We start from the raw sequence: 26,633 nt of genomic DNA on the forward strand, positions 1-26,633 counted from the left end.
CACATGCGGCCCAGCCAAAATGAACCTCTCACGTGCACGTGGGGCACGGGCACGACACCCCCCAGAGCAGACGCTGACACTGTGAGCAAACCGAGCGCCGCCGGGGATGCGTCCCCGTCGTCCCTTCCAGAGGCTTCTCCTGAAATTGGAGGGTGCCAGCGGCAGACACCACCAAGCAGCGGTCCCTTACCTTGGCTCTTCTGAAGCAAGACCAGAAAAAGTCCAGCAATGGCATGATGGGCAGGCGAAGGGCCGGCAGAGCCCCCCTAGAGCGCGGCGCTGCCCCCGGCGGGGAGGGCCCCCCCCGGCACCCCCATGGCAGCGCCCGCGGCAGCGGAGCCGGGCAGAGCCCAGTGCGGGCAGGAGCGGCCGGCGGGCGGAGGGAGGAGGAGGAGGCAGCGGCGGAGGCGGGCCAGCATTCAAACCCTGCACCGTTATTCAGTTGGTTGTGAACAGGCTTGGACGCGATTGAAATTCCCTGAAGATTGCGAGTTTTAAACAGCTCCAGGCTTTCCTTCCTGCCTGGAACGCACCGCCTGCTCCCATTCCCAGGCAGCGTGAAGGGGCGAGGGGAGAGAGACACTGGAATGGGAGAAAGGCACTTGGAGCTCTCAAAGGCACACGTAGGACGCTGAAAAACGGACGGTTCAGATTGTCACTCCAGTGCTGCCCAAGCTGACTGGCAGCTCCCGGTGCTCTCCCCTCCGAAGGACAAGGGATACCCAGCCATGGTGTCATCCCTGGATGCCCCTGCCACGGCTTCCCGCATGCTCAGGTGCTGCTGGCCCCACTGCGGGCACAGGAGGCAGCCAGGTTCCCCTTGGCCACAGCTGGCAGCCAGGCCCACCATGGGCACCCAGGCTTACTGTGCCGAGCACGGCGAGCACCCTCAGCACAGAGCAAGGGCACGAAGGGCCAGCCTGCAGGAGAGACCCCAGCAGAGGGAACAACACAGGGAAAACCACCCCCAGCCAGCAAATATGACTGAGCCATTCACTCCAGCTATTCACAGCTCCTTATCTGCCTTCCACAAACATCATTTGTTTCCAAAGGCCACAATTAAAGGTCCCTTCATGAGCATTTGTGCCAGCCCTCCGCTCACAGCCCCAGGATTCCTCCTGCAGGCACAGCTCAGAATAAGCAAGGGCAACCATCTCCAGCGATGCCCGGGCTCAGCCCTGCTCCCACAGGATCCTCGGTGGGTGCCACCCACACTGCACTGGCATCGGGCTTGCCCGTGGCATTGCTCCTGCCCACTGCCCATCCCAGGCTGGGGTCAGCTCCACATGCTGCAGGGACGGTGCTGCCCATGCCCAGCCTGGCGCCCATGCAACTCCCTGCAGGCAGGCACAGCTCTGCCATGACCCCGGCACAGCTCTGCCATGACCCCGGCACAGCTCTGCCATGGCCCCATCACAGCTCTGCCATGGCCCCATCACAGCTCTGCCATGGCCCCAGTACAGCTCTGCCGTGGCCCCATCACGGCTCTGCCATGGCCCTGGCAGCAGGTCACAGGCAGATGAGTCCCAGCACTGGCTCCAGCTGCCTCCTTCCATCTCCCCTCACTCATTCCTCAGCGGGCTCTGGCACTGCTCCCAGGCTTGGCACCAGCTGCAGCTCCTCACCCTGTCCCCCGTGTCACTGGTGTTCCTGGGCCAGCTCAGCGGGGCCAGGGGCACTGAAGCACAGTGCAAGCTTTGTATTATCAGTCCCTTTTCTCCTCCTTTCACGCCCGGGGCTGGGAAGGCAGTCTCACCTCTATGGCACGTGTCCCACCGGGGTCACCTTTCCATGTCCACTGCCAGACATCCCCACACATCTCACCAAGCACTGCTGCCAGAGGACTGAGCTGGCAGGGGCCACCACTGCGGCCAGGACATGGAAGGGCACTGCCACCATGATCCTGGGAAAGGCTCCACCACTGTCACTCAGGGCAGCCCCAGGAGGCTGTTCAATGCTTCTGCAGGTTTTGCCCTCAGAGCAGGGCACTTGGGCCTGGGCTGGGGCTGAAGGGACCTCTTACAGGAGGGACTGTCCCTACAGGGAGGGGGGCACTGCCAGGCTCTGTGGCACTGGGCTCCTCTTCCTATCAGGGGCTCACCTGTCAGCACTGTGCTCTGCTTGGCAAGCAGGATGGGCACCTGCCCGCTCCAGAGAGCACAGGCAGCACATGGGGTAGCAAGAGAGACATCTGTCCATCCATCCATCCATCCATCCATCCATCCATCCATCCATCCATCCATCCACAAAGTCATCAGGACAGGCTGGTGCAGGTGGCTCTGTCCTGCCTAAATCAGACAAGCCCTTACAGACAGGGGGGCAGCCCCACAGCTTCAACCATGACCCTGCCAGGACCCAGAAAAGCGCCCCTGACAGCCCCCCCCCGACAGCCCCCATGTCACCGCTCCCCCCGGTGGCGAGTCCTTCTCCCACTTCCTCCAAAAGCCAAAAAAGCCAAGTTAGCACAAATAGAAGCAGTCTGTCTCCTTCCCAGGCCTGGGAGACAAACCACAGCGGCTTCTGCATACTTGAGTAGCCTCTTCCTACCCAGTCATCCCAAAAGCATTCCAGTAATGTTACATCTTGAATCCTTCCTCATTGTGCCAGGACACTATCCTTGGCAGCTCCCGAGGACTGGATCCATGGGGAAGTGGCAGGAACTGTGCACACCAAATGGGTATTTCTGCCAAGTGGTGCCGGGACACAGACCCCACTGCTGCGTTTGGCTCTTCCCAAAATTCCTAATGTACCCACTCCACAGCCAGCTACAGCAAAAGCAAAAGCAATGTCCACTCATTCTATGTATGTATCTATATGCATGTGTGTACCACTATCACCCTCAGACCCGTGTGAGAACCCATTTTAAACTTGAGTTAATTTTAAAAGGTTGATTTCTAAGGAAAACTCCACCCTGTACACACTCACAAAGAGCTTCCCATGTGGTGAATGCCATCAGCCATCCCCAGTGCCCAGAGCTGGGACGGACACAGGGATGCCACCGAGCAGCCCCAGCACTGCCACATGCATCTCACGTTCTCTGAAAGTCATGGGACAGAGATGGTATTTTGGAGGACAGGTACAGCCTCCCCCCACAACAGATCCTTCCCTGGAGGATCCCATGTCCCCGCGGCCGGAGCTATTCCTGTCCAGCGATGAGCTACTGCTGTCCCGGCTGTTGCACAGTATCAGTGACAGAGGCCGGCCGGGCAGTGTCCCCGTCGGCCACAGAACCCGCCGCTGGCACCGCTCCCGGGGGCCGGTCCCAGGCTGGACCTGAGGGGTGTCTGCAGGGGTGTGAGCGGGGGACACCCCCAGCAGCCCCCGGCCGTGGGCACGCGGGGATTTTCCACTCGCCGCTGTGCGCAGGCATTTCCCGAGGTCGGGAAGGGCGCAGCTCCCGCGGAGCCGGCGTTTCCCCATTAGCATAGCGGGAACAGGGACCCTTTTCTTCTCCCGACGACGGACGCGGGGCGGGGGCTGGCAGTGCTGGGGCTGTGACACCACGAGGGCGGTGGAGGGACAGGGGAGAACGCGAGAAACCTGTTGCCCTGGGGAGCGGCACCGGGGAGGCGGAGAGACCAAGGGCAGGGCTGAACCCCCCCGATGTGCCCCCGAGCAAGGGGCTGCGGGGCTCTGCCCGGGAAAGTCCAGCACGCGGAAGCCCCCGGAGCCCCAGTGCAGCCCAGGGCCGGGGCTCGGGTCCCTGCTCACACCTCGGCACTGGGCTCCAGCCCGAGAGGCCAAATGTCTCTGCGGGGTCCCTGCACTGGAGAGGCACCGCCTCGGCCAGAGCACAGAGCCAACCGAGAGACATGAATGCCTAAGGGCAGCAGAAGACATTCCCCAGCTCCCATTGTCCCACAGCCGCCCCATGCCACCACTGAGCTCCCTGCCTGCCACCACTGCTTCTCCCTTAAAACATTCCTCATTTAAAATAACCCCAAAGTAATGTTCCCATCTCCAACAGCAAACAGGTGGGGTGCACTGGGATGGACGCTGCCTGGAGGGAGGGGGCAGGATGCTGTTGGGATGCCCGCGGGCAGACCCAGCGCTGCGGGAAAGCTTCCGTCCGGGATGGGCAATTAGGCAATTACTTAATCCCCACGTGCCGGCTCCTGCGGCAGAAGGAAGCGCTCGGGTGAGCAGGGGAGCACTCCTGAGAGCTGGGCAGCACCCAGAAGGGCCTTCTGGGGCCAAAGGCACTAACCCCTCCATCCCACAGCACTGAAGCAGCCAGCCGGTCCCATGGCATTCCCTCAGCACGGCCCTTCCAGAGGGCTGAGGCAGCATAGCAGGATGTTGCCTCTCCCAGCACTGGTGGCACTTGTGTCCTGCTGATGCTTTGCCCTCCAATACCAGTGACACTTTTCCTTAGCCCAAATATCCACTGGGCTCCCAGAAACAACCCAAGGGCTCCTGGTGTCATCCAGGGTTGCAAGAAGCCCCCCACACTCCCTATCCAGTGGGGAGTCCTGGCACAGGCTGGGTCTGTGCTTTTCCCTCACAGGATGCTCCAGTTTGCAAACATCAGTGAGAGAATTTACAAACACAGATTGATTTAGCACACACACAAGCGCCAAACAAACTTTTCAGCTGACTAGCCCTCATAGACTGGCTAAACACCTCAGTTTTACTGAACAAGAGACAACATCACTGAAAAAAATCAGTTGATGGTTTTGGGGAATTTCTGCTGTGCCAGCTGGGGGGGCTCCTGCCCCCATTCCCTGAGACTTCCACAGGTCCTTAAGCCCAAAGCTGTGAGCCAGAAAGCTTGGGGTGTTCAACAGAGCCCTGGGCATGTGCTTAGTATGGGGGAAGAGCTATTTAAACGCATTCAAAAGAGCATAACTGATAGGGTGACATTTTTGAGATCCTATAGACAAATTACACAAATTATGAATAGACTCAAGTGATACGGAAAGAAATTGGGGGTTTTTGAGACCCATGTATCCATCTGATTTTAACTTGGTAATAATAAGCAAGCATCCAGGAGTAAATATCTGTGAGCGTCTACAGAGGCTCCCACGCAGGACAGAATTCCAGCAAAAACCTGCTGCTGTGCTCCAGTTCTCACTCAAGCATGTTGAAGAGAAAAAGAAATATAAATCAGGCTGCATTTTTGAGTATAAAAGGGGGCATAAGCAGATCGCTCACCAGGCATCTTTCCCTTCCCCTGGGAATAGCACTGAGCTGCTGGAGCCCGGCTGGGACATTAATCCTGGGACATTAATCCTCTACCCCCAAGGCAGGCGCCAGAACAGCCCAAGGAATTGCAGCAGTTCTTATTATTAGCAGGAGCAGGGAAGCTCCCGTGGCCAAACGCCCAGGAGCGTCAGGGGAGGGCTGGCAGCACACGTGTGCTCCTGCACACGCGTGTACAGACACACACACACACCTAGGGGGGGCAAGGGTGGTACCTGCCACTGGCACACACTCAGCACCCAAAACACAACCACAGGCAGCAGGGACACCTCCTCCTCGGGCTGCCCCAAGGAAATGCCACGTAATAAACTGCGTTTGAGCTACTTGGGTATTTTTGCACCAAGTTCTGGCGACAGCTGTTGTCTGGGGAGGATCCCAGCCCTAATTCTGGCTGAGGGTTGGAATTAATTCCCAGGACAGAGGAATCCCGTCAGGTGCAGCACTGGCTCCCTGCAAGGGCAGGCCTCTGCAAGCTGAACCCCTGTGATGAATCCACAGCAGCCTCCCCTCACTCATGGAGGGATGGGCCATTCATGTACCAAGTTTTCCACACCCAAATCTGGAGGCAAACCCTGTCTACTGCAGCTTCTCATGCAGAGCTGGGGACACGGCACAGGGACTGACTGGGACACAGGACAGGGACATGGTAGCTCTGCTCTGGGTGCCAACAGTCAAATCCCACAATGGCTCCAAGCGTTCAGCCCTGGAGCAGGAGGTGACAGGGCCCAAGGGTTTCTGCAAGACCACCAGTGCCCAGTTTGGTTTTCTGGGCTTTGCTGTCCCGTTCCAGGACGCTGGGGTCTCCAGAGAATTGTCACCATAACACACTGGCAACCCCATGCTCAGGCACAGACCACCACAGCACAGAGTCAGGGGCCAGGACACCCTCCTGGCTCATCCTCAAGAGCCCAGGGTTGCTGAAACCCCACCAGGGCCAGGCTGATCTTGTGAGCATCCCGAGAGCAGAGCACCCCAAAGCTGAGGGGGCTCAGGGCATGGGCAGACGGGTCCAGTGGGCACAGAGCAGGTGGCAGCAGACACTGAAAACAAACCAGCAGCGGGCACAGCTTCTCTTGGCACCTGTTCAGTCAAAAACCCTGCCCAAGGATGCCCTTTCCTTCAGCCACTGACTGCACGGACAAGGAGAGACACTTCACGCTTGGGACAACAAGTGCCCGTCCCATGCCCATCCCGTGCCCCTGGGCACTGCACCCCAGGGCATTTCCAGGGCTGGACAGGAGCCATGTGCCACTGCCAGACTTCTCTGGGGGTGCCAAGAAAGCTCCAAGAAAAAAGCTTCAGAAAACCCTTTCTGCCAACCCTCACACACACAAAGACTCATTATGTGACAGCGAATTCTTTTCGCCCCCCACGGCTGCAGGGGCTGCCAGGCTTGTCCCGGGGAGGGGTCGTGCTGCCAGCCCTGTGCCAGGGGCTGAGCTGGAGCCACGTGCTTCCCTGCTCCAAAGGGAATCAAGAGGTAGAAGAGGTTTTTCTGGAACAGATCCTGGCTGCAGGTGGGGTGCAGACTGGTGTCCCCACACCACGTGCTGGGCTGGGCTGTATCGGGCTTTTCCCTCTGCTGCTGGGCAGAATTCCAAAACCCTGAGAAAGAAGAGGCAGCAGCCCCATCCCAGCTCTCAGCCTCATCCCAGCTCTCAGCCTCATCCCAGCTCTCAGCCCTGTGGGTTTTGCTAAGGGAGGGCTGAGTTACGGGGAGAGGAAGGTTTTAAATCAGTGCCTGGGATAAATAATTGCACATTCTGTTTATGAGCCTGCGACAGAAACACAAAACACCAGGAAAAGACTTGAAAAGAACCAGAAAACACAATCCCAGTGAAATCCAGCAGTTCTTGCTGAGCTGCAAAATTTACCCTCTGCCTTTTTCTTGTAGAAATCAATGAGCTCATCAGGCTCTGCCTTGCAACAGTGGGGACGTGGGAAGCAGAACAGCCATAGGGATGGGGGAAGCACCAGGAGAACAGCTGCAGGGATGGGGCTGCTCCGAAGGCTCCGTCAGCCCCCACATGTGGGCACGGCAGAGCCTGGAGTCCTCCACAACCAAATAACAAGGACCAGAGGTGTTGAGGGTGAAGCAGGAGTTTAGGGTAAAGAGAAGATAGAGCAGCCGGTGTCTGCCAGAGCATCAGGACCAGCCAGGCACCTGAAGGGAGCAGGGAGTGGGGCGCAGGTAACGGGCACACACAGTCACTGAGAGAGGCACTTACCAGCTGGCCAGGACACGCCTTCACTTCCCCCAGGGACAGCGAGGAGGCATTAACCTCATCATTAACCTCATCTTCGTCCCAGTCCAGGGTGTTGTGGTCTCTCCCCAGGTCTGCCCTGAGCAGCCCCTCTGGATCTGTTTTGCCGTTCCCGAGCACGTGCCCAGGCTTTGTCTGGGAATGTTCATCAAAAGCCAACAATTCACTGCTGCTGAAAAGTTTATTCTTGCCTGTAGCATCCCCGCTGTGCCCTGCAGGACTCTCTGTGAGGCTGAAAAATCTTGGCCAGTGCCTTCCAGTTCTCCGAGGAAAAGATCCCCACAGGAAGGGCACAGAGTTGTCATGGATCGACGCAGAGTCACGTTCATCCTCAGGACTGCACTCGCTGCTCCTTGGACAGAAGAAGCCACAGACACCTGCCTCACCTTCCTCATCTTCAGCTGATGAGGAAAAGTGCAGGGTTGGGAGCTCACCCCACTGGCCTGGAGACACCAGTGGCTTTTGGTGCTCAGCACTCCTTGTGTCCATTGTCCATGGACGGAACCCCCACCGCTGGCAAAGCTGGCAACGCAAAATCATAACTTCTTAGCAAGAACCACTCAGGAGATGACATTTAGTTTGCTTTTCCCATTTTCCTTTCCATCCCATTTGATTAGAAAGGGATGCAATGGCCCTTTTTCGAGGAATGTCCATGCTCTCCTCACTGGAACATGTGGACTCACAGTGCAGGCTGTTCAGCTCAGCCAGTTGGGTTTGTATTCTTCATTTCTCTTTTAAAATACCAAACTCCTTTTAGCCCTTCAGAGGATCTTGTGCTTCACATCATGCTCTTTCCACTGCCAGCAATGCAGCACTGGGGGAAGAGGAGGAGTTTGGAGGGGGCTCATGTACATGGATTTTAGCCAGCTGCTGCCTGAGGTGTGTCTCAGGGCAGGAAATGCTGCTCACGGACCCTCAGGAGGAGCTGAGGCTGAGCCTTCTGCACAGGCAGGAGGAGTTCAGCCAAGACAGGGGATCCCTCCATCTGCTCCCGCCCTGGGCATGGCAGCACTGGGACAGCTCATCCCCCACTGCCAGCCCCACAGGGACAACGGAGCACTGTGTGGCAGGAGCCCTCCCGCTGTGCCCAAGGCTCCCACTGATGCTCCCTCACCTCCATCCACAGCACAAACAGCAGCTTCTGAGCCACAGAGGGCTCAGAATGCAGATGTGCTGAGGTACCAGGCACAGGGAGGCCGTGACACCCCAAACAACACTTTGTTCCCTTCCCTTAAACGTGGACAGAGGGACAAGGGTCAGGAAGAGTAATAGAGGTGGAAACAGTGAACCTGCATCAGGAAGTGCCCTTATTGTTTTCTGTTCCAACCATGGCTGGGAACAAATCTACAGCAAGCTTTCACTTCTCTCTCTCAGGGACCCCTCCCCTGCAGCACAAGCATTACCCCCTGACAGCAGAGCAACACAGTGACTCTCAGTCTGTGCCAGCAGCAGCCCCGGCTGTTGGGCTCCCTGTCACTGCCCCCAGTGCCACTCTCCCCGTGTCTGCACTGAGGAACCCCCCATGCTGGGCACAGCGTGCCCGTCCCACCCCTCACTGCCTGCGACCCCTGTGCCGAGTACCTGCGATGTGGAGACTCAGCAGCCTCTGGCCTGACTTGCAGCTCCCACAGCCATGCCATCGATCCTGCCAGGAAAGCCAAAGGTCGGGGCTCACGGGTTCACCGTGCCAGGGGTCAGTCAACAGCTTCGCTGGATGAGTTGCTCCCTGATTTTACTGGGAAAGTCCTTCCTTCCACTGTTACCTGCCCCATTCATTTACCCTAAGTTACAATCCAGCACACAGTATACTTGCCTTAAAAAATTAGCTTGGGGGAAAAAATGCTAAATCCAAGCTTTATCCAAATAAAGTGTAACTACAAACCATGGAGTTGCATCCAGGAACAGCTGTTTTGAGTGGAAGAGTTGCATTTCCAGTCCAGTAAATTGCCTTTTTTTTTTTTTTTTTTCAAAAAAAGCCCCCTGTTGAATGAAAGTATCTTCTTGCCTCAAACTGGTAACTCACCGAGCAGACAGAGAACCCGCAGCAGAGGCCGAGGCTGGCAACACTCAGCTCACCTCCCGGGGCTGCCCGTAAGCCCCGTCCTGGCTGCGGGACCCGAAAACCCCGGCTGTGCATCCCGGAGCAACCCCGATGGAGCCGGAAACCAAGGCGGGGGAAGAACCACGCTACAAAAGGCGGTCAGGGACGGCGCGGTCCTGCTGCCCTCTTGTGACCATCGGGCCGTGGTGGCCTTCCCCAGCCCGCAGCCCATACCCGGCACAGGGGCAGCGTGTCCTTGCTGCCACCAGACCCGGACCAAGGCTCACCTGCCATGGCTGTGGCATGGGTGTCCCCACTGTCACCCAAGTGACCGTCACCCACTCTGCATCCCCAGTGCAGAGCATGGACACAGTCCTGGCCATCGCCTCAAATCCCAGTGCAGGACAGGGAAGGGGTTAATTGCCATTGGTTCATTAGCCAGGTCAGGGGTGGGGTTAATTGCCTATCGTTCATTAGCCACTCAGAGATGGGGTTTAATATCCATTCATTCATGAGGTCTCTGTTCCCCCTTCACCCCCACCTCAGTCAGCACACTGAGCCCTGGCCAGTGCTGCTGGGGCACACTCGGGTCCCTGAAGCCACCTGAACCCCAATTCTGGGGCACACCAGCACTGCTGCTCCTTCCCCCAGCTGTCCGTGACCAGCTGGGAGCACTGGCGAGATCTGAGCCTGAGCAAGGCGACGTCCTGGCTCAGCCCCGGGGGCTCTGGCACACGTGGCCGTGTCCTGCTGTCCCTGTAGGGCCAGGGGGACACGAGGGCAGGGACTGGGGAGCTTCCCCCTCCTGCCTCAGCTGGGCCCGGGGAGCTCCCGTGGGACAGGCACAGAGAGCACAGAGAGCACAGAGAGCACAGAGAGCACAGAGAGCACAGAGAGCACAGAGAGCACAGAGAGCACAGAGAGCACAGAGAGCACAGAGAGCACAGAGCTTCCACCCGCACATCACACTGCCCACGGCACCTTCAGCCCGCTTGAATTTTCAAATTTTCAAGTTAAAAACAAATTTTCTTTTTATTGGTATTACATAGATCAAAATTAAACACATACAACAACTTCTGCTGATAAACAGTATTAGAAAAATCCTAGTAGGAAAGCAAGCCTGGTTTGTGCATCAAAAAGTCAGCTGCTTCTCTGCAGAAGAGTTCAAACACTTCATTAAAGGCAACAGAGCTGCTTCCCCCTGCTTTTCTTTCCCCCTGGAAAGTACAGCAGTTGTTACCACAGACATTTCCAGCACAAGCTAAACCTCTGTTGCGGTCCCAGGGATCACTCACCTGCACAGTCCTCGGGGAGGGATGGCTGGACACCTGGACAGGACAAGGGACATTCAGAGGGCACTCAGCACCCTGAGGTAACACCAGTACTTTAAAGCACTGCCAGCATTAACTGCAGGCATCTGCAAATATCCAGGCATTTCACTTGCCTAAACTGAAATGTTTTGGTTGTATTTAACGTGCCTGAGTCCTGTTGGCTTTGGCATCGCCCACCCACCAAGGGACAAGGTGGTTCTGTCACAGTGGGGGCTCTGCAGGACATCCACGGGTGGCTGAGGAACAAATCCCAGCTTGGGCTTCTTGATTTCCTGACATCACCTAAGACAGTTCCTCTCCAGTCATTCCCACTGGTGCTCCTCACTCCGTCTCTCTGTGCCTTTATATTCCACTCACAAAAAGGGCTCCAATAATCATGATCTCCGAGTGGAAAGGCCAAGCTACTCCACGGCTCTTCCAGAACCAACTGGAACCAATTATAACATCAACTGGAGCCATGAAAACCCAAAAAGTGTGGTTTCCTTCCCAACTGCTGCCAGCTCAAACCCACAGAGAGGTCACACCTCCAGTGGCACAGACCCTCCTGGAGATGTCGCAGCTTTAGGAGGCGATGGCTGCCATGCCAAAGGGGGACTGCCATGAGCCAAAAACCAAACCAAAATCACTCCTTCCCCCATAACCAGGTTACTTCTGCCTGTTCTTGACTGAAAAACTCAGTGACCAGCTGAAAAGTAAAGCAAGTTAATGTAAGAATAATTTTATTCTCTTGTATAAACCAAGAGTGTTGATATAGAACAAATCACTGTGAGACTCAGATCCAAGCCAAAAACAAGGAAAAGGCTGGGATTTTAACTCCCCTGAAAAATCATTTTCCTTCCTTTCAAAATATTTCTGGATCAGTTAAATGATCCAATTATCCTTCAGCTAGAACAGCAGCTCAAGTCACAAGACACTACAGAGACAGAACCCAAGGATTTCTCTGCAAGTGTGGTTGAGTTCTTGTAGGAAAGAAAGATTTGGCTCAAGGAATCCCACTGTAGCCATCAACAGCTTTACTATCCACTTCCCTTGAGTATTTCTTTTCAGCTTCATAAAGCTGAACTAACTTTTAAATTAACAAAAAATTGCACACTTAGAAGAAAAACCACATTCCATACCAGTAATAATTTAATGGAAGCTTAAAAATTCCCCATTTCCATGGCCCCCATGTCAATAAACCCCTATAGCTCCTCTCCAGCCCCTTGGTGCCACAGCCAGGCCCTGTCACAGCAGTTCCTTATCCCCAAATGCAAAAATGCACTTTTAACCTGCAACTTAGTGATTTCCATCCCAACCCCCAACACTAGCAGTGTTTACAGCACAGACTGCTATCTTGTCTATCTGCACAACTGTAGGAAAAAGGACATTTTACAGCAGCTTTTTCACCCCAGATGTTTCGAAGCTCTCTCCTGGATTGCTGACTGAGAACAATGGACAACAGGAACCATTTCTGTACAGTTTCCAAAAGCAGATCCCAGCTCTCATCCCTGTGCCAAAATACACCCAACCCTTGCCCACCTGTGGTTCTCCAGGTGAGGTACAAAAAGCACCTGCAGGGACTGGAGAAAGAAACCCCCTCCCTCTTACAAAAGTGTTAAGCAAAACAAAAGCCCCACAAAACAGTGTCCAACATCTCAGGGCAAGTACAAGGGAACAAAATGTTTGCTCACATTTCTGTTGCTGTCCCTGTAACAACCAAAGGAACAGTCACACACAGGCAGGCAAGAGCAGAATCCATGTCCTGCTCCACAGCAGCCTCCACCTTCAGCACCATTTACTTTCCTTCCTTTAACCTGTTCTAAAACTTTGGGGCCCAAGCCCTGGTGTGGTTTGTCAGCACCAAACAGCCTGTGCAGTAAAACCTCAATTTACTGCACAGAACCCCTTGTTTCTATCATATATACACACTCTTGGCGCTCTCCAGGGAATTCTCCCTTCCCAAATGCAGAGTGAGAGCCCAGTCCCTGCTATAAACCAGTTCCAAAACAGTTCTGAGTGTTTCTGCAGGACTCCAAGCTGTCCCCTGTGGTCACAGGGCTGCACCTCTCTGAGCCCACACCCCTCACAGACACAGGGCCAGGGTGACACAGTGCTGAGGGCATCAGGCTGGAACCCTCTCCCCTGCCACACGAAGGGATGAACACACACAGCACACAGATATGGGCAAAGGCAACTCACTGCCACCAGCTCCAATTCACTGCAAAGAGACTCAACTGGGTTTTGCTGAACTCCTCCTTCCCAGGAAAGTCCCGGGTCCCACGATGCCCCACGTGCACATCCCATCACTCCAAAGGGAATGAAAGGAGTCAGACACGTCTTTTCCCTCTCCACACATCACAGCAGTGAAGTTCTACAGTTTGATAAGGCATTTTCATCTTCAGTGAGAATCCAAGCACAGGCACGAACTCTGCTAAGTAGTGTGATCCTGTAACTTCATCTCCCAACAGCTTGGAATTCCAGGATCTCCTGCTCGGTCCTCAGTCCCAGTGGGTACTGTTTATTTAACACCAGTACAGAGCAGGGCTAAATAAACCCCTCAGTAGCTGGACCTCGGTATCTTTCACAAAGAGGGACACACAAACGAGCACTTTTTGCAGCTCTCTGGCTTTATCCCACAACCTGCCTTTTTACAGTATCCCTATATATAAATTAGAAAGAGATAAAGCCAAGGATTCACTGCAGCGTCCATGAAAAACTCCAGTCCGTGTCCCAGTCCCTTGGGATGGGGCTCACTGAGGGGTGAAGGTGAGGATCATCCAGCTGATGACGAAGTAGAAGAGGAAGATGGGGTAGACGACGAGTGCCTTGCGGTTGGGGGGCTGGCTGTCGGCCAGGAACGCCGTGGAGGCTGCGGAGACACAACAGTCAGCACAGCCCCGCCCGGGACAGGGGCTGCACTGCAATGTGGGGAAAGGGAAACCACAGCAACCCACTGCTCACACAACGGGCTGCAATCACCAGGTACCGCTCCCTTTTTCACAGAGAAAGGTAAATCATGGAATCACAAAACGGTTTGGGTTGGAAGGGACTTTAAAGCCCCTCCAGTTCCACCACCTTCCACTAGCCCAAGCTGCTCCAAGGACACCAGGAGCAGAGGCAGAGGCAGAGGCTGAACCTGTGCCTGCATGAGGACTGGAAGAATTAGGGTCCAGAAGGCAAGTCCTAAAAGGAGCAGCTGAGGGAGCTGGGGGGGCTCAGCCTGGAGAAAAGGAGGCTCAGGGGGGACCTTCTGGCTCTGCAACTCCCTGACAGGAGGGGGGAGCCAGGGGGGGGTCGGGCTCTGCTCCCAGGGAACAAGGGACAGGAGGAGAGGGAACGGCCTCCAGCTGTGCCAGGGGAGGGTCAGGTGGGACATCAGGAGGAATTTCCTCATCGAAAGGGTGGCTGGGCATTGGAAGGGGCTGCCCAGGGAGGTGGTGGAGTCTCCATCCCTGAAGGTGTCCAAGGAAGGACTGGACATGGCACTCAGTGCTCTGGGCTGGGGGACAAGGGGGGGATTGGGCACAGGCTGGACTTGATGGGCTGGGAGGGCTTTTCCAAACTCAGTGATCCTGGGATTCTTTCTACAGTAGTACAGCTGCCCAGGAAGCACCTCAGACTACATCACCCACTGGCTCTGCCCAAGGGACTGAACACAGACCAAGCCCCTGAGCACAGCACACAGGGCACACGCAGGGCACTCACCCAGGGTGGACCACCCGAACATGGCCACGACCACGATGAGGCGGATGATGAAGCTGATGGTGCCGGCGCCCGCCAGCAGCACCAGCCTGCACACCAGCATGGCCACGGTGAGCGGCAGCACACAGTACCCCAGCACACACAGGCTCTGGAAGAAGGAGCTGCACAGGGACACGGGAACGGGAGAACAGCAGTCAAAGCAGGCAGTGCAGAACTGCATGCACAGGAGGGTGTGAACTGCCACGAACAAACCCACTCACATGGTCCCTCCCAGGAGCTTCGAGTTGAGGGTGATGACCACGGCACCAAACCAGATGATGACAAAGACCTCAGCAAACTGGGGCCCTCCATCGTCCTTGCTGTCTGCAGAACCACCCTGCAGCATCCTGGGGGGAGCAGAGAGAGACAGCTGCTGTGGGGACAGAGAAATCCTGCTGTGGGGACAGAGAAATCCTGCTGTGGGGACAGAGAAATCCTGCTGTGGGGGACAGAGAAATCCTGCTGTGGGGACAGAGAAATCCTGCTGTGGGGACAGAGAAATCCTGCTGTGGGGACAGAGAAATCCTGCTGTGGGGGACAGAGAAATCCTGCTGTGGGGGACAGACAGGCAGAGCCATAGGCACTGACTGAGTTTTCCTAAACTGGGGAAGATGGCAGAACAGGATCCCCAAACACTTATCCCTAGTTATGCTGCAGATCAATAGTTTTTCATCTCTTTCCTTATTTTCAGTACTATCCTCAGTTTTGCACAGGAAAGGAAAATGGTTGTGGCTCAATAGGGGAGATTTCAGCCCATTTGTTTCCCTGTTTTGAGGACTGTGCAAGCATTCAGAAAAGAATAAAGCCATAGACAACAGGCTAAGAGATGGAAATTAAAGTACAAAAGATTTAGTACCTCTCATAGCAGCAGAGCAGTGAGTGATTGAACACATCAACCTTAAAGCAAGCTGGGAATAACTATGGGATGCAGGCACCACAGAGCCTGGGGAAGTGAGCAGGCACGGACTGGAATATTTAAATTACACCTCTCCTTCTGCTAAAGCTTTCCCACCACATTACTAACTGATTTCTGTACTCTGCGTACACAGGCGTGCCTCAGTTACTTACAGACCTCACCAACATTTCCCTCCCACCAGGTAGATCTGACTCCCCAAACTCCTGGGAGCCACCATCTCCTCCTATCCCTGATCCCTGGACCAGCCTCCCTTCTCCCACCGCTCTCAGGACACGCAGCCCTGCAGCTCCCACACCAGGGTCCTGGCTGCAGCTGGGGGCAAAGGCATCAAACACAGCTGAATGAGGAAATGTGCCTGGGACACCTTCAGGAAAACCACTCCTAGGACAGGGACCAGGGAGTGCTCACCCTTAAATCCTAAATTTAAGGACGAGATGCTAATAGGCTTGAAGTGTCACAAACACATTTTATAAGAGAATCCAACCAGGCAGTGCTTGTACAAGGCAGAGAGGGATCAGACGAGCTTGATCTCAACACATTAATCCATTTTGAACATTTCATTTCCCAGATGCACAAGAGCACAAAACCTCAGATCCCCCAGCAATACTCACAGAGCCAGGGAGACACACAGCACCAACGGGCCCCACAGATCCCCTGCAGGGAGAGGAAAAACACATCACAAATGTCACAGAACCATCTCAGTTCCATTCTCTTGGGAGTGACAAAGCCCTTTCCCAACTCCCAAGGTGCCATTTTCCACACCCCACTGCCCCACAATTTCCTTATTCAGCACCTTACACCATATTCTGTAACAAAATTCATTCAAAGCCCATCCCTGCTAAAGCTCCCAGTTGTACCCCCAGCCCAGAGCCCTGGTGACACCGTGACTGTCCCAGCTGCTGCTCAGCCCGGGATGTCCCACACTGCTGCTCCCTGTCCCCCTGGCACGTACAGTCCCTGAGGAGTGCGCTGCTCTTCCGGGGGTACATCACATGGACAAACTTCTTCCCAACGGCCTTCAGGTCCCTCATCTGAAACAGACACAAAACACCCCAATTTCCCCCTGTACAAAAATTACAGTTCCTAGTAAAGCAGACAGACAGAAGTAAAGGAGCAATGATGGTAACTCAGGAGAAGATCCAACCCAAACAGTTCTGTAGCATCCTCTGAGACAGACACTGCCTATTTTCCCTGCATTCCTTAACAACCACAACATCTTGTCCTTTTCCTTAAGAACCACAATATTATATCCTTTAATAACACCAGAAGAAGAAGAACAATATTTGCTCCTCTAAAAAAAGAAAAGAAATGAAGAATCCACAATTCAGACACTTCTGACCCATAGGATTTTGTTTTACGTGACGAGTTGTAAAACAATCCCCAGACTTACATTGAAGTATAGGTCAAGAAGAGCTGTGCACAACAGCTGCCAAACACTCTGGAAAACCCAAGTTTTACCCCAACCAGAGGCCCAGACTCACAATCGTGTCCCTGACAGGCTCGTCCAGCGTGGAGTAATCCTCATCAGGAGAGTGAGATCCCACGGGAACAGTGATCTCCCCTTCCACTGGGATGTCCTGGGATATGGACACATCTGCCAGACCTGGGAACTGAAAGGATTTCAGCCTTTAGGAGGGAACACAAACCAGCTCACGTGCACCTCCGATGGGCTGGGGATGGACACAGCTGCTCAGGTAACAAAAGGTTCCTGATGTGAACAGCTCATGGCCTGAGCAGGTGAGCTGAGATGTGTTTATAGATGTGTAGGAGCATTTCTCCAGTTCCTCCCATAAGCTGCTCTCTGCCCTCTTTCGGCAGCAACAACTGAAGGGAGGAAAGAGCAGTTTGTGTTTTAAGTGAGGTGAAGCCACGGGAACCACCTGCCTTTGGAGGAGAACGACTCCCATGGAGAATAACCCGTGGGGACTGCACCGACCCCCCGGCCCGGGCACGCACCGAGGCTGTGACACAACCAGGTTTCCCCGGGCTGATTCCCCGCAGACCGGCGGGGCGGGAGAGCTCTGGGTGCCCGCAGGGGGAGGAAACAGAGCACAGCAGACCGGTCCTACGGCAAACCCCAGGGCAGGGAGGGCGCGGCGGGAGGACGGCGGCTCTCAGTCCCTGCTCCTGCCCCCGTCCCGGTGCCCAGACCCGTCCTCTGGACAAGCCGCCGCCCGCTGAGGCCTCCAGACTCCGCTCCGCCCGCGCTGACCGACAGCCGGGCCCTGGGAGGGGAGGGCGGGGGGGCCGAGCGCCCGCGGACACCCCCGGGTCCCCTGTTCCCCCCGAGCCCCCGGCCCCCCCATACTCCCCTCGTCTCCCTTGTCCCCGTGTCCCCCCGTTCCCCGCTCACCAGAGTCCCCCCAGCCCCGCTCCCCTCCACCGCCGCCATCTTGGCTGCCCCGGCGACGTGGAGGCTGCTCCGACGTCATCACCGCGCGCCGCCGCGTCACGCGCCGCCGCCGGGGTGTCCCTGGCAACGCGGGCAGGCGGCACCGCCCCCGCCCCGCCAGCAGGGGGCGCGCTCAGACCAGCCCGTGCGGCTGCGGGAGCGACCGGACCGGATTCTACGGAACGGACCGAGCGGAATGACCGGACCGCATTGTACGGACCGGACTGAGCGGAGTGACCGGACCGGAGTGACCGGACCGGATTCTACGGACCGGACCGAGCGGAGTGACCGGACCGGATTCTACGGACCGGACTGAGCGGAGTGACCGGACCGGAGTGACCGGACCGGACTGACTGGAATGACTGGACCGGATTATACGGACCGGACTGCCCGGAGTGACCGGACCGCATTGTACGGACTGGACTCCGCGGACTGACCGGACCGCATTGTGCGGCCCGGCCCCACTGCCCCGGGCGGCACATCCCGGACTACACGTCCCGGCGGCGGCGCGGCCGGAAGCGGGGCCCGGGCGGGGGTCCCTCGGCCCGGCTGCAGCGGCAGCAGCGGCAGCAGCGGCGGGGCGGGGCCGGGGCGGGGCCCGCGGGATGTCGGCGGTGCGGGGCGGTGGTGCTGGCGCTGGTGCTGGTGCCGGTGCTGGTGCTGGCGCTGGCGCTCCCGGTGCCCGTGCCCGTCGGTAGCCGCAGCCCGGCGGAGCCGCCCCCGGCCCGCGGCCATGGGGCACCCGCCGCTGGAGTTCAGCGACTGCTACCTGGACAGCCCCGACTTCCGAGAGCGCCTCAAGTGCTACGAGCAGGAGCTGGAGCGGACCAACAAGTTCATCAAGGAGGTGATCAAGGACGGCAACGCGCTCATCGCCGCCATCCGCGGTGAGCGGGCCGGGCGGGCCGGGCGGGGGTCCCTCCTCTCCCCCTCTGCAGCCGCGTCTCCGGGAGACGCCTCGGCCCCACCCCTGCGCTGGGCACCGCCCGGGCACGGCGGGACCCCCGGGCACGGCGGGACCCCCGGGCACGGCGGGACCCCCGGGCGGCAGCCGCCGTCCCCGCCACCCCGGGGCTGGCCCTGTCCCTGTCCTTATCCCTATCCCTGTCCCCACACCGCCCCCGCCACCCCGGGGCCACCCGGAGCTGTCCCCGCGCAGGGCCAGGTCGGACCCACCATCCATCTCCGCTGGGCTGGCACCAGCTGCGGCACCGGCCGAGCTCTTCCAGGCACCTCCTCGTTTAAGGACAGCAATCCCTGTTGGCGGAGGGTGCTCCGTTATTTTGCGTCACCCAAGTGGTTGGAGCGTGGTGGGCCATCGTGGGTCATCTCGTCACCCCCTGCTTCCCTGGGGGGCACTGGGAGGATGAGAGGGGCCCTCCAGATCCCTCCCTTCTTTTGTTGGTGGTGTTTTGTCATTGTTCATATCAGGATGAGAATTTTTCCCAATGAAAGGTCGATTTCAGTGTTGACTTAGAGGGAGTTGCCCGTTCAGAAGTGCTGACAGATCACCAGAGCACCTGGCCAGGTTGTGTCACCTGAAACCACCACGTCCCACGTGTTTAACACGTTTCTGACCCGTCAAACTGCTTTGAATTGTTTTCCCTTCCCAGAGCTGTAGCTACACCTTCATATACACCTTCCCTGTGTCATCTCCCACATCTCCTTGGACTCGATGATCTTAAAGGTCTTTTCCAATCCAAGTGATTCCACAATTCTCTGCTGTTATAAATGCACTAGAACCAGCCCAGGCCAGCAGAGCAGCCAAGGGGGCAGTGAAGGCAGACACAATCCGTGCTGGTCACACACGGTTTTCCTGCCAGCTGGTTGCTTTCAGTTGGTGTTAATAGGTTTAGCTGCTGCCCTTTTGTTCAGAATAATTCAGAGCTTCCTTGTTATCGAGGCCATGGCTGGAATAGCCCATGTTTGCCCATCTGGAAGCAGCAGAGACAAAAGCTGGTGTGACTGAAACTGCCAACGTCACAGGGCTGTGAGACCTAATGTGAGCTACAAAAACACAAATCTCTGCTCAGTCCAGGGCAAAAAAAAACCCAAAAAATAGAAATGAGAGGGATTTTAACAAACCTGCTGGTTAATGGAAATGCTCTTCTTTTCCTTCATCACTTTGCTCAAAACCATTTCCCTTTTTAGTCTTTGTGGTGTGCAGGGATGTGCAGGGTTTTTGCTGGCTCAGCAGACCCGGCCGAGGGAGACTGGCCGAGGAGGAAGGGGAGAAGTAGAAGGAAGCTGATCACACCCAGAGATCATAGAGGTCCCTTCCCACCCAAAACATCCTGCTCAAACCTGGCTTTTGTTTTCCATCTACCAAGTGATACAGACAAAGTGACTGTGGCACTTCTTGGACTTTGGCAGGACCTTGGGTTCCCCTGGGTGAGCCGAGGGTTTTGGGCTGTCCATGGTGTGAGGAGCTCAGTGTTTGTTGTTCCTTCCTGGGCTGCTGGCATGGCTCTTGCTGGCAGTGTCCAGCCAGGTCAGGCTGTCTCAGCTGACCTGCTGGGTACCAAAATACAGGGGGTGTTCAGCAGGGTCTCTAGAGGATGACAAGGACAAACGCACTGGGCATCACTGTCACAACACAAGCTTGGCATCCAGCGTCTAGTCAGGGCCATTTCGGTGACTTGGGATTTTTGGGTGTGTTTTGACTTTTGTTTAGCCCTTTTACTGGTAGATTAATTTGCCATAATCCCATTTGTAGCTAATTAATATGTGAACTCAAATGGAAATGTTTTAAACAAGTCATTCAAGTAGCATGGAATTATAAACACGGAGTATTAAAAGCGTTCAGGGTGTGTGTGTGGCTGGTGGGTGCTGTGGTGTTTAATGGATTGGTTGTTTCCCAAATGCACGTGCTCCCATTCCCCAGTTTGCCTGGCTGCAGTGCTGGGCAGTGAGTCACTGCCGGCAGGACCCGTCTGGGACGCGCTGGGGCTGCAGCTTGGGACAGCCACGGCTGTGCTCCAGACCTGTCTCCTGGTGTTTATGCCCAGCAGTCTCGAGGCTTGCAGTGACACAGGCCCTTCCTCAGAGCAGAATTCCTGTTGATCTGGATGAAGTGTTGTTTAATCCCCTTCCCCAAGTGACTCCCATACATATGGTGCCGGCAGCCAGCGCATTCTCCAGGAGACAAATAAGGGCTCAGGGGACCGTAATAAAGGCAGGGGGACCCTGCTTGTGGGTGCCCACCCACTATCTGGGACAGGAGAGGTGAGCCCCCCCTTACCCCTTACATGGGATGTGCCATGACATGAAGATCTCCAGGGATTGTCCCTGCCAATGAGTCCCATCCATTGGCACAGCTCCAGAGCATTTCTCCTGCCGTCATCGAGCTGAAACTGCCTCCTCTGAGCTCCCAGGTGGGGAGACAAGAGCAGCAGGACCCTCAGTGGTGGCACCTGGACCTGGTGCAGAAATTCATCAGCTTTAGAGCCTACTGCTCTGCAGGAGTCTGCTGACTTCAGCTTCCTGAACATTTCTGATGAAAAACTGCACTTCCCTTCCTGTCCCCATCCCAGGCTGACCCGTGGCTGGGCCGTGGGTAAGTGCTTTCCCAGGCAGCAGGGCTTCCCTGCCTCTTACTCCTGCTGTGCCTGGCGCAGTTGTCCAGGGGCCAGCACTGGGAGCCATCCCTGGGAAGCTCTGCCTGTTGTGTCCGTGTGGGGCAGAGACTCCGTGTGCCTCTGTTCCTGTGCAGGGCAGGTGGTGGTGGAGGGCTGTTACCGAATGAGGGAGGCACTTTGGGGGCTTTAACTCCTTTGGCCTTTTGTGGATTAAGAGAAACTGGTTCCACCCCCCCCCCAACTGATGGGTGGAACAAATAAAATCCAGGGGTGAAGCTCTCCCAGGGCTCTGCATCCCCCACATCCTGGTGAGGGTCCTTCTGCAGTTACAGCCCCACCAGTGCTGCCTTCGAGTGGGGTATTTTCTCTTGCTGACTGACACCCCCCAACAGTTGAATACAGTCTCAACTACATGTGGGACACCATAAGGGACAAAGTATAAGGTTGTACCAAGTGAGAAATTAAACTCACTAAAGCAGAGAATAATATTGTTCCTTTGTAACAATCTTGGGTGTGAAAGCCAGTGATAGAAACTAAGTTACTTTGAGCTAGAAATGTGAGTTATTTTTGTTGTAAAGTTGGCTGCATCCCTTCTTTTTCATGCCAGGAGTACAGAGAGTTGCTGGCAGTCCTATATGTTGCACTGGCAGTACTGAGGCTACCGTGGCCTGGCCCTGGTCAGGGAGGGAGAAGGACTGGGAGGTGTCCATCCCCTCGGGCTGGTGCCTGTCCCCTCAGGCTGGCCAGGGCCAGGGCCTGATGTGGGCCCAGCAGCAGCCCCGGGCCACCGTGGCCAGCACTGGTGTGACAGAGAAGCCTTGCTCGGGCCACATGCTCGAGGCCACAAGGGATGCCAGAAGTTGTGACTGTAAGAACAGCTGCTTTACAGCAGTTTCTTTCTGTGGTTTTTTTAATCTCTCCTGCTCACTGAACTCTGTCGTGTGTGTGGTAATGCAAACCCATTTATTTCCCCTGTTCTTTGATCTGCTCTGCCAATTAAATATCAAATGGAATTGCAGAAATGTCAGGTTGAGGCTTTTCTCATTAATATCTGAGTACCGTCATGGTGAAAATTGTCCTTTGAAGCTGGAGTAGGTCGAGTTCTCATGCAAATGTTGTGTATGTGGTTCTGCACTTGATTTCTGTCTTGTGTGAAGCTCTGCAGTGTGCCTGGGATGCGCCTGTCAGTACTCAGTCTCCCCAGGTGGTGCAAGCACTTTATCCTGAAGGATGACATGATAAAGGTATGTGTAGGGACTGGGTGGGCTTTTCCCCAGGACTGGAATTGTATGGGGGACCCAGGGAAGGTGCCACCACCATCATCGTCCCTGCAGGTCCCCGCAGTGCTGTGTGTGGGAACTGGCTTGTCCCCTTAGGGAACTCCCTGTCCCCCAGCGTGGCAGACCCGTTCTGGACAGGTTTCTGTGCTGTCGCTGGATGTGGTGCCTGAGGGTTTAATGCTGTGGAGCGTGGGAAGCAGCATGGCATTGGAACAGGTTATTTTAATGGGATTGAAGCTGCTCAGAGAAGCCTGTCTGCCTGGTTCTCCAGAAACCCATGTCCTGATTCATGGGAAGGCTGTAGGGACAACATCTGGAATCTGTTCTTGCGGTACGTTACAGCCAGATCCTGGGTTCTGTGTCTGAACAACCCTAAAGTTCCTCTGGAAAAGGGGGAAGAGGAAGGAGTCTGTCCCACCCAGGAGAGGCTGCAGCTCTCCAGGCAAACATTAGCTCTGCTGGGAGGGCACAGCTTGGCATTGAGGTACCACAGTAACAGTATCCTGACCCACGAAGACAGCTTAGCCCTGAGGCAGCATCTGGCACATGGGTGAGGATGTGCACAGAGCTGGGCCATGATGATGCACAGGGGCCTCTCCAGAGCCCTCTGCCTCACGTGGGGATGCCCAGGGCCCTCTGCCTCATGGAAGCCACCGTTACACTCCCAGTGTGACTGGGGCAGTCTGAGCCCCAGCAAGGCTGGTGTGAGCAGTGTCTCTGATGCCACTGCCCGGGCGGGTGTGTAGAGGTTGCTTGTGTGCCCAAGGAATGCAGCTGCTGCTGGACAGACCTGGCCTTTTAAAATTTGGTCTGTCCTCTTGGCTCTCCTCCACCTGTATCCTGTTCTCCTGATGCCATGCCCCAGGAAATCAGTGCCCGAGCCATGACAGAATGGATGCAGGATCAGACCCTGTTCTGGCAGCCAGGACTTTAGGAACAAAAACTGTCCCTGGCTGGGTACAATCCACTGAACAAGGTCTCAGAGATCTCCTCAGCTTGGCCACCCTGCCACCCCTGCATTTGGAGGTGGCATCGGTTGTTCCACGGACTCAGCAGGAGCCTCAGCCCGGAGCTGCAGGTGGAGCCAGGGCCTGGCACTGCCTGGAGGGGGGCTGAGTCCAGCAGGGTCTCATCAGTCCCCTGCCAGGGATGGGCACTGGGGGCAGCACCTCAGAGGAGACACAGACAGGGATCTGTGGGCTGTTGCCTGGTGCTTTCCCACTGACCTTGTTCCACTGTGGACCCATTTTTCCACCCATATTGGTTGCACTGGGAGGTGCTGCCTTGGGCTGACCCCAGGAGGGGACAGCTGCTGCTGCAGGGACACCTTCCCTATTTCCTCCCAGAGCACATCCCACTGGAGCAGCTGTGTCTGGACTTGAGCAGAGGGAAAATGACTTGCTGGAAAATACATCAGTCTCCTCCAGCAATAATGCATTCTCCTTGTGAAGTGTCTCCTGACTTCTCTGGTCTAGTTATCTGAAGAGATATCAGACCCATATCCTGCCTAAAAACAATCAATGGCTGTAGGGTGGTTTTGTGTGCACTTAGACACCTCCTAGACCCAAACCAATTGCACTGCATAAGTAAAGGCCATAGAGGACGTGCCAGTTTAGCAGGATACTCTGCAAAAGGGAAGATGCAGTAACAGTGAAACGTCTTCATGAGGGTTTGGGGACCTGTGTGCTCTGAGTGTCTCTGTGCTGCAGCACTCAGGTTGTGGGTTGCACCATCCTATGGCACAGGAGATAGCAAGAGCACTTGGGAGCTGCTCACACAGAGCCCCTGGGAGGCCTTGAGTGGATCAACTGTGTGATTCCTTCCACTGGGAAGAACTACATCACCTTTATCCCTCAGTGGGCTGGTGTCCTTTGAGGGGAGTGGGAGTTCAAATCCCAGTCTCCTGCAGCAGCTCCTAAGTGATGCTCATCTTGTAAAGAAAGGTCTCTGTGTTTGTACATCATGCCAGTGGGGCTTCAGCTCTCCCAGAGACACCGTGTGGGTGTCCTCAGCACAGGGCAGTCTCTGCAGCCAATGAAGCCGCTCATGCTCCTGGGCTGCAGGCTCTGAGTGCAGGATCTGGGGCCCCAGTTAGTGCAAATCTAAACCAGACATGCTTCAACCATAGACTAAAACACAATAGCAGAAAAAAAGAACAAAAACCCTCCCAAAAGCCAACCCTCCCCCAGCCGTCAGAGCCAAATCTTCAGTGTAGGCAAGAGAGATGAGGCGCAGGCACAGGATCCGCCGGACCCAGCTGCGAGGCAGCTCCCACTCCTTGTTTGGGGGCTCAGGGATGTGTTTGTTGGCTTTTGCTCCCACTGGAGCAGCTCTCTTTCCCTGCACGTTGTCGCTGTGGCGTTTGGTTGCCAGTGGCTGATGGCGCAGGGCAGCCGGGCTGTGCGGTGATGGCCCCGTGTGAGCTGGGCTGGGCTGGGCTGGGCTCCATGTCCCCTCCCTGCTCCAGTCATGGGGTCCCCAGCCTCCTCCCTGGGAACCACTGGCTTCTGCTGGTTACAGCTGCTCCACCTGTGTCCAGGGGTGCCCAGGGCTTGGTTCGCTGTAGGAAGCCCAGGGCAGGATTATGGACTGAAGTGGCCCCTCGCCAGCTGTGGCTGTGGCAGCACCACACCAGCCCTGTCCCTGCCAGCTTGAGGGCTGGTTAGTGGGCTCAGGACCAGCCCTGGTCCAGCTCAAAACAAGCTAAAGTGCAGTATTTTGTGATGGCTTTTTCCAGCCCTGATACACTTCCCAAGAACTCACCTGCGTATGGCCAGGGCAAGAGGTAAAGTCATTTTCATGTGTTTAGGGATGTTTTTTCTTGTGCTGCATATGAGGCATTCAGGGAGCTTTTCATCCATCTTCTGCTGCCTTTCCTGGCTCCTTCCCTGGGAGGATGTGGGTGTTATCCATGTTCTGTGTGTGTCTGACAGCCCACGGCTCGCAGCAACACTGCTGCTGACCTAAGAGTTTCCTCTTGAGTCACCGCGTGAAGACTCAGCTTTTCTGGCTTTTTCCTTGAGAAATTGTTGGAATATTTTATTTCCTAATGCTGTTGGTAGCACACTGGTAACTACAGATGTGGTGTTCTTCACTGGCCCCCAGGCTTTTCACGGGTGGCTTCTGTCCTGCTGGGAGCCAGCGCGGCTCCGTAGAGGGGCAGCGGTGGCCCTGCTCCATTGTGCTGAGGCATGTGGCTGGACACCTCCTGAGGCACAGTCCTGGCAGGAGCACAAAGGTTTGGAGAACTGTGGGTTCACAGAACAAAAGGCCAAACTCTGGTAAACAGCCAGTGCCATTTGCAGGTGCTGAACACCAAAATGCAGCTGCTTTGGAACTGCTGGAGGAGTTCAGCAGGCAGCAGTTACATTTTCTTAATCAGCATTGAATGAATCTTTCAAACAAATAGACCTTCTGTTCTGATATGTGTGAATGTAAAAGCTTTTGGAAACTTGTCAGGTTCGTTCTGGTGATGGTGGAGTTTCCACCTTGGCCTGTGTTCTGCCTCGCAGCCTCCTCATGGCCCCGGCCGAGCTGCTCCGTTGGGAGCGGCGATCCCAGGCCATGCTGGCTGTTCCCTGCTGGGCACGTTTGAACACACCCTCTGTGCCCAGTGTCCTTTCTTGGCACCGAATTTTCTGCACAGGTGAACATGCGGTCACGAGTCGTTCAAGTGATGATAAGAGCAGAGGAATAACCTGAGATAAAGTTCATAAATACAAGTACAGCCCAGAATTCAGTTGCTCTCTTAGTCTGATCTCTCTCCTTTTTATCCTGTTCCCCCAGCCAAGCCTCATTCTGAAGAGCTGAGCCTGGAGATTCTTAAAACAAGAGTAAATTTATTAATCTTACTAAACCTTGTAGCTGTGAAAATGGAGAGCAAGGAACATGACCTGTTCCTGTGCCATA

General features: G+C 55.7%; 3 protein-coding genes across 4 annotated transcripts in view; 1 reads left to right on the top strand and 2 right to left on the bottom strand.

Annotated features, from left to right (window-relative positions):
• STARD8 (StAR related lipid transfer domain containing 8) overlaps positions 1-331 on the bottom strand; it is a 45,575-nt gene extending 45,244 nt beyond the window's left edge. The window contains exon 1 of the mRNA XM_027730942.2: positions 191-331. Within this exon, the coding sequence (XP_027586743.2) occupies positions 191-235 (45 nt within the window). The 5' untranslated portion in view covers positions 236-331. The remainder of the gene's footprint in view (positions 1-190) is intronic.
• A 12,858-nt stretch (positions 332-13,189) lies between these two features.
• YIPF6 (Yip1 domain family member 6) lies at positions 13,190-19,083 on the bottom strand. Of its 2 annotated transcripts, none has more exons than XM_027730951.2 (7): positions 19,043-19,083; positions 16,956-17,084; positions 16,427-16,505; positions 16,086-16,128; positions 14,780-14,905; positions 14,523-14,680; positions 13,190-13,686 (listed from the first exon to the last, which is right to left on the bottom strand). In XM_027730951.2, the coding sequence occupies exons 1-7, from the start codon at positions 19,043-19,045 to the stop codon at positions 13,568-13,570; spliced, it is 657 nt and encodes a 218-aa protein (XP_027586752.1). In that variant the 5' UTR covers positions 19,046-19,083; the 3' UTR covers positions 13,190-13,567. The 2 variants fall into 2 exon arrangements, with proteins under 2 accessions (XP_027586752.1, XP_027586751.1); XM_027730950.2 differs by lacking the exon at positions 19,043-19,083 and adding an exon at positions 17,828-17,955.
• The window catches only part of OPHN1 (oligophrenin 1), a 51,776-nt gene continuing 43,648 nt past the window's right edge, over positions 18,506-26,633 (top strand). The window contains exon 1 of the mRNA XM_027730947.2: positions 18,506-18,753. Coding sequence (XP_027586748.2) covers positions 18,600-18,753 — 154 coding nt within the window. The 5' untranslated portion in view covers positions 18,506-18,599. The remainder of the gene's footprint in view (positions 18,754-26,633) is intronic.

The sequence above is a fragment of the Pipra filicauda genome, unplaced genomic scaffold (genome assembly GCF_003945595.2).
Source record: "Pipra filicauda isolate LSUMZ 115617 unplaced genomic scaffold, ASM394559v2 scaffold9_size5747161_pilon, whole genome shotgun sequence".
Taxonomy (NCBI): Eukaryota; Metazoa; Chordata; class Aves; order Passeriformes; family Pipridae; genus Pipra; species Pipra filicauda.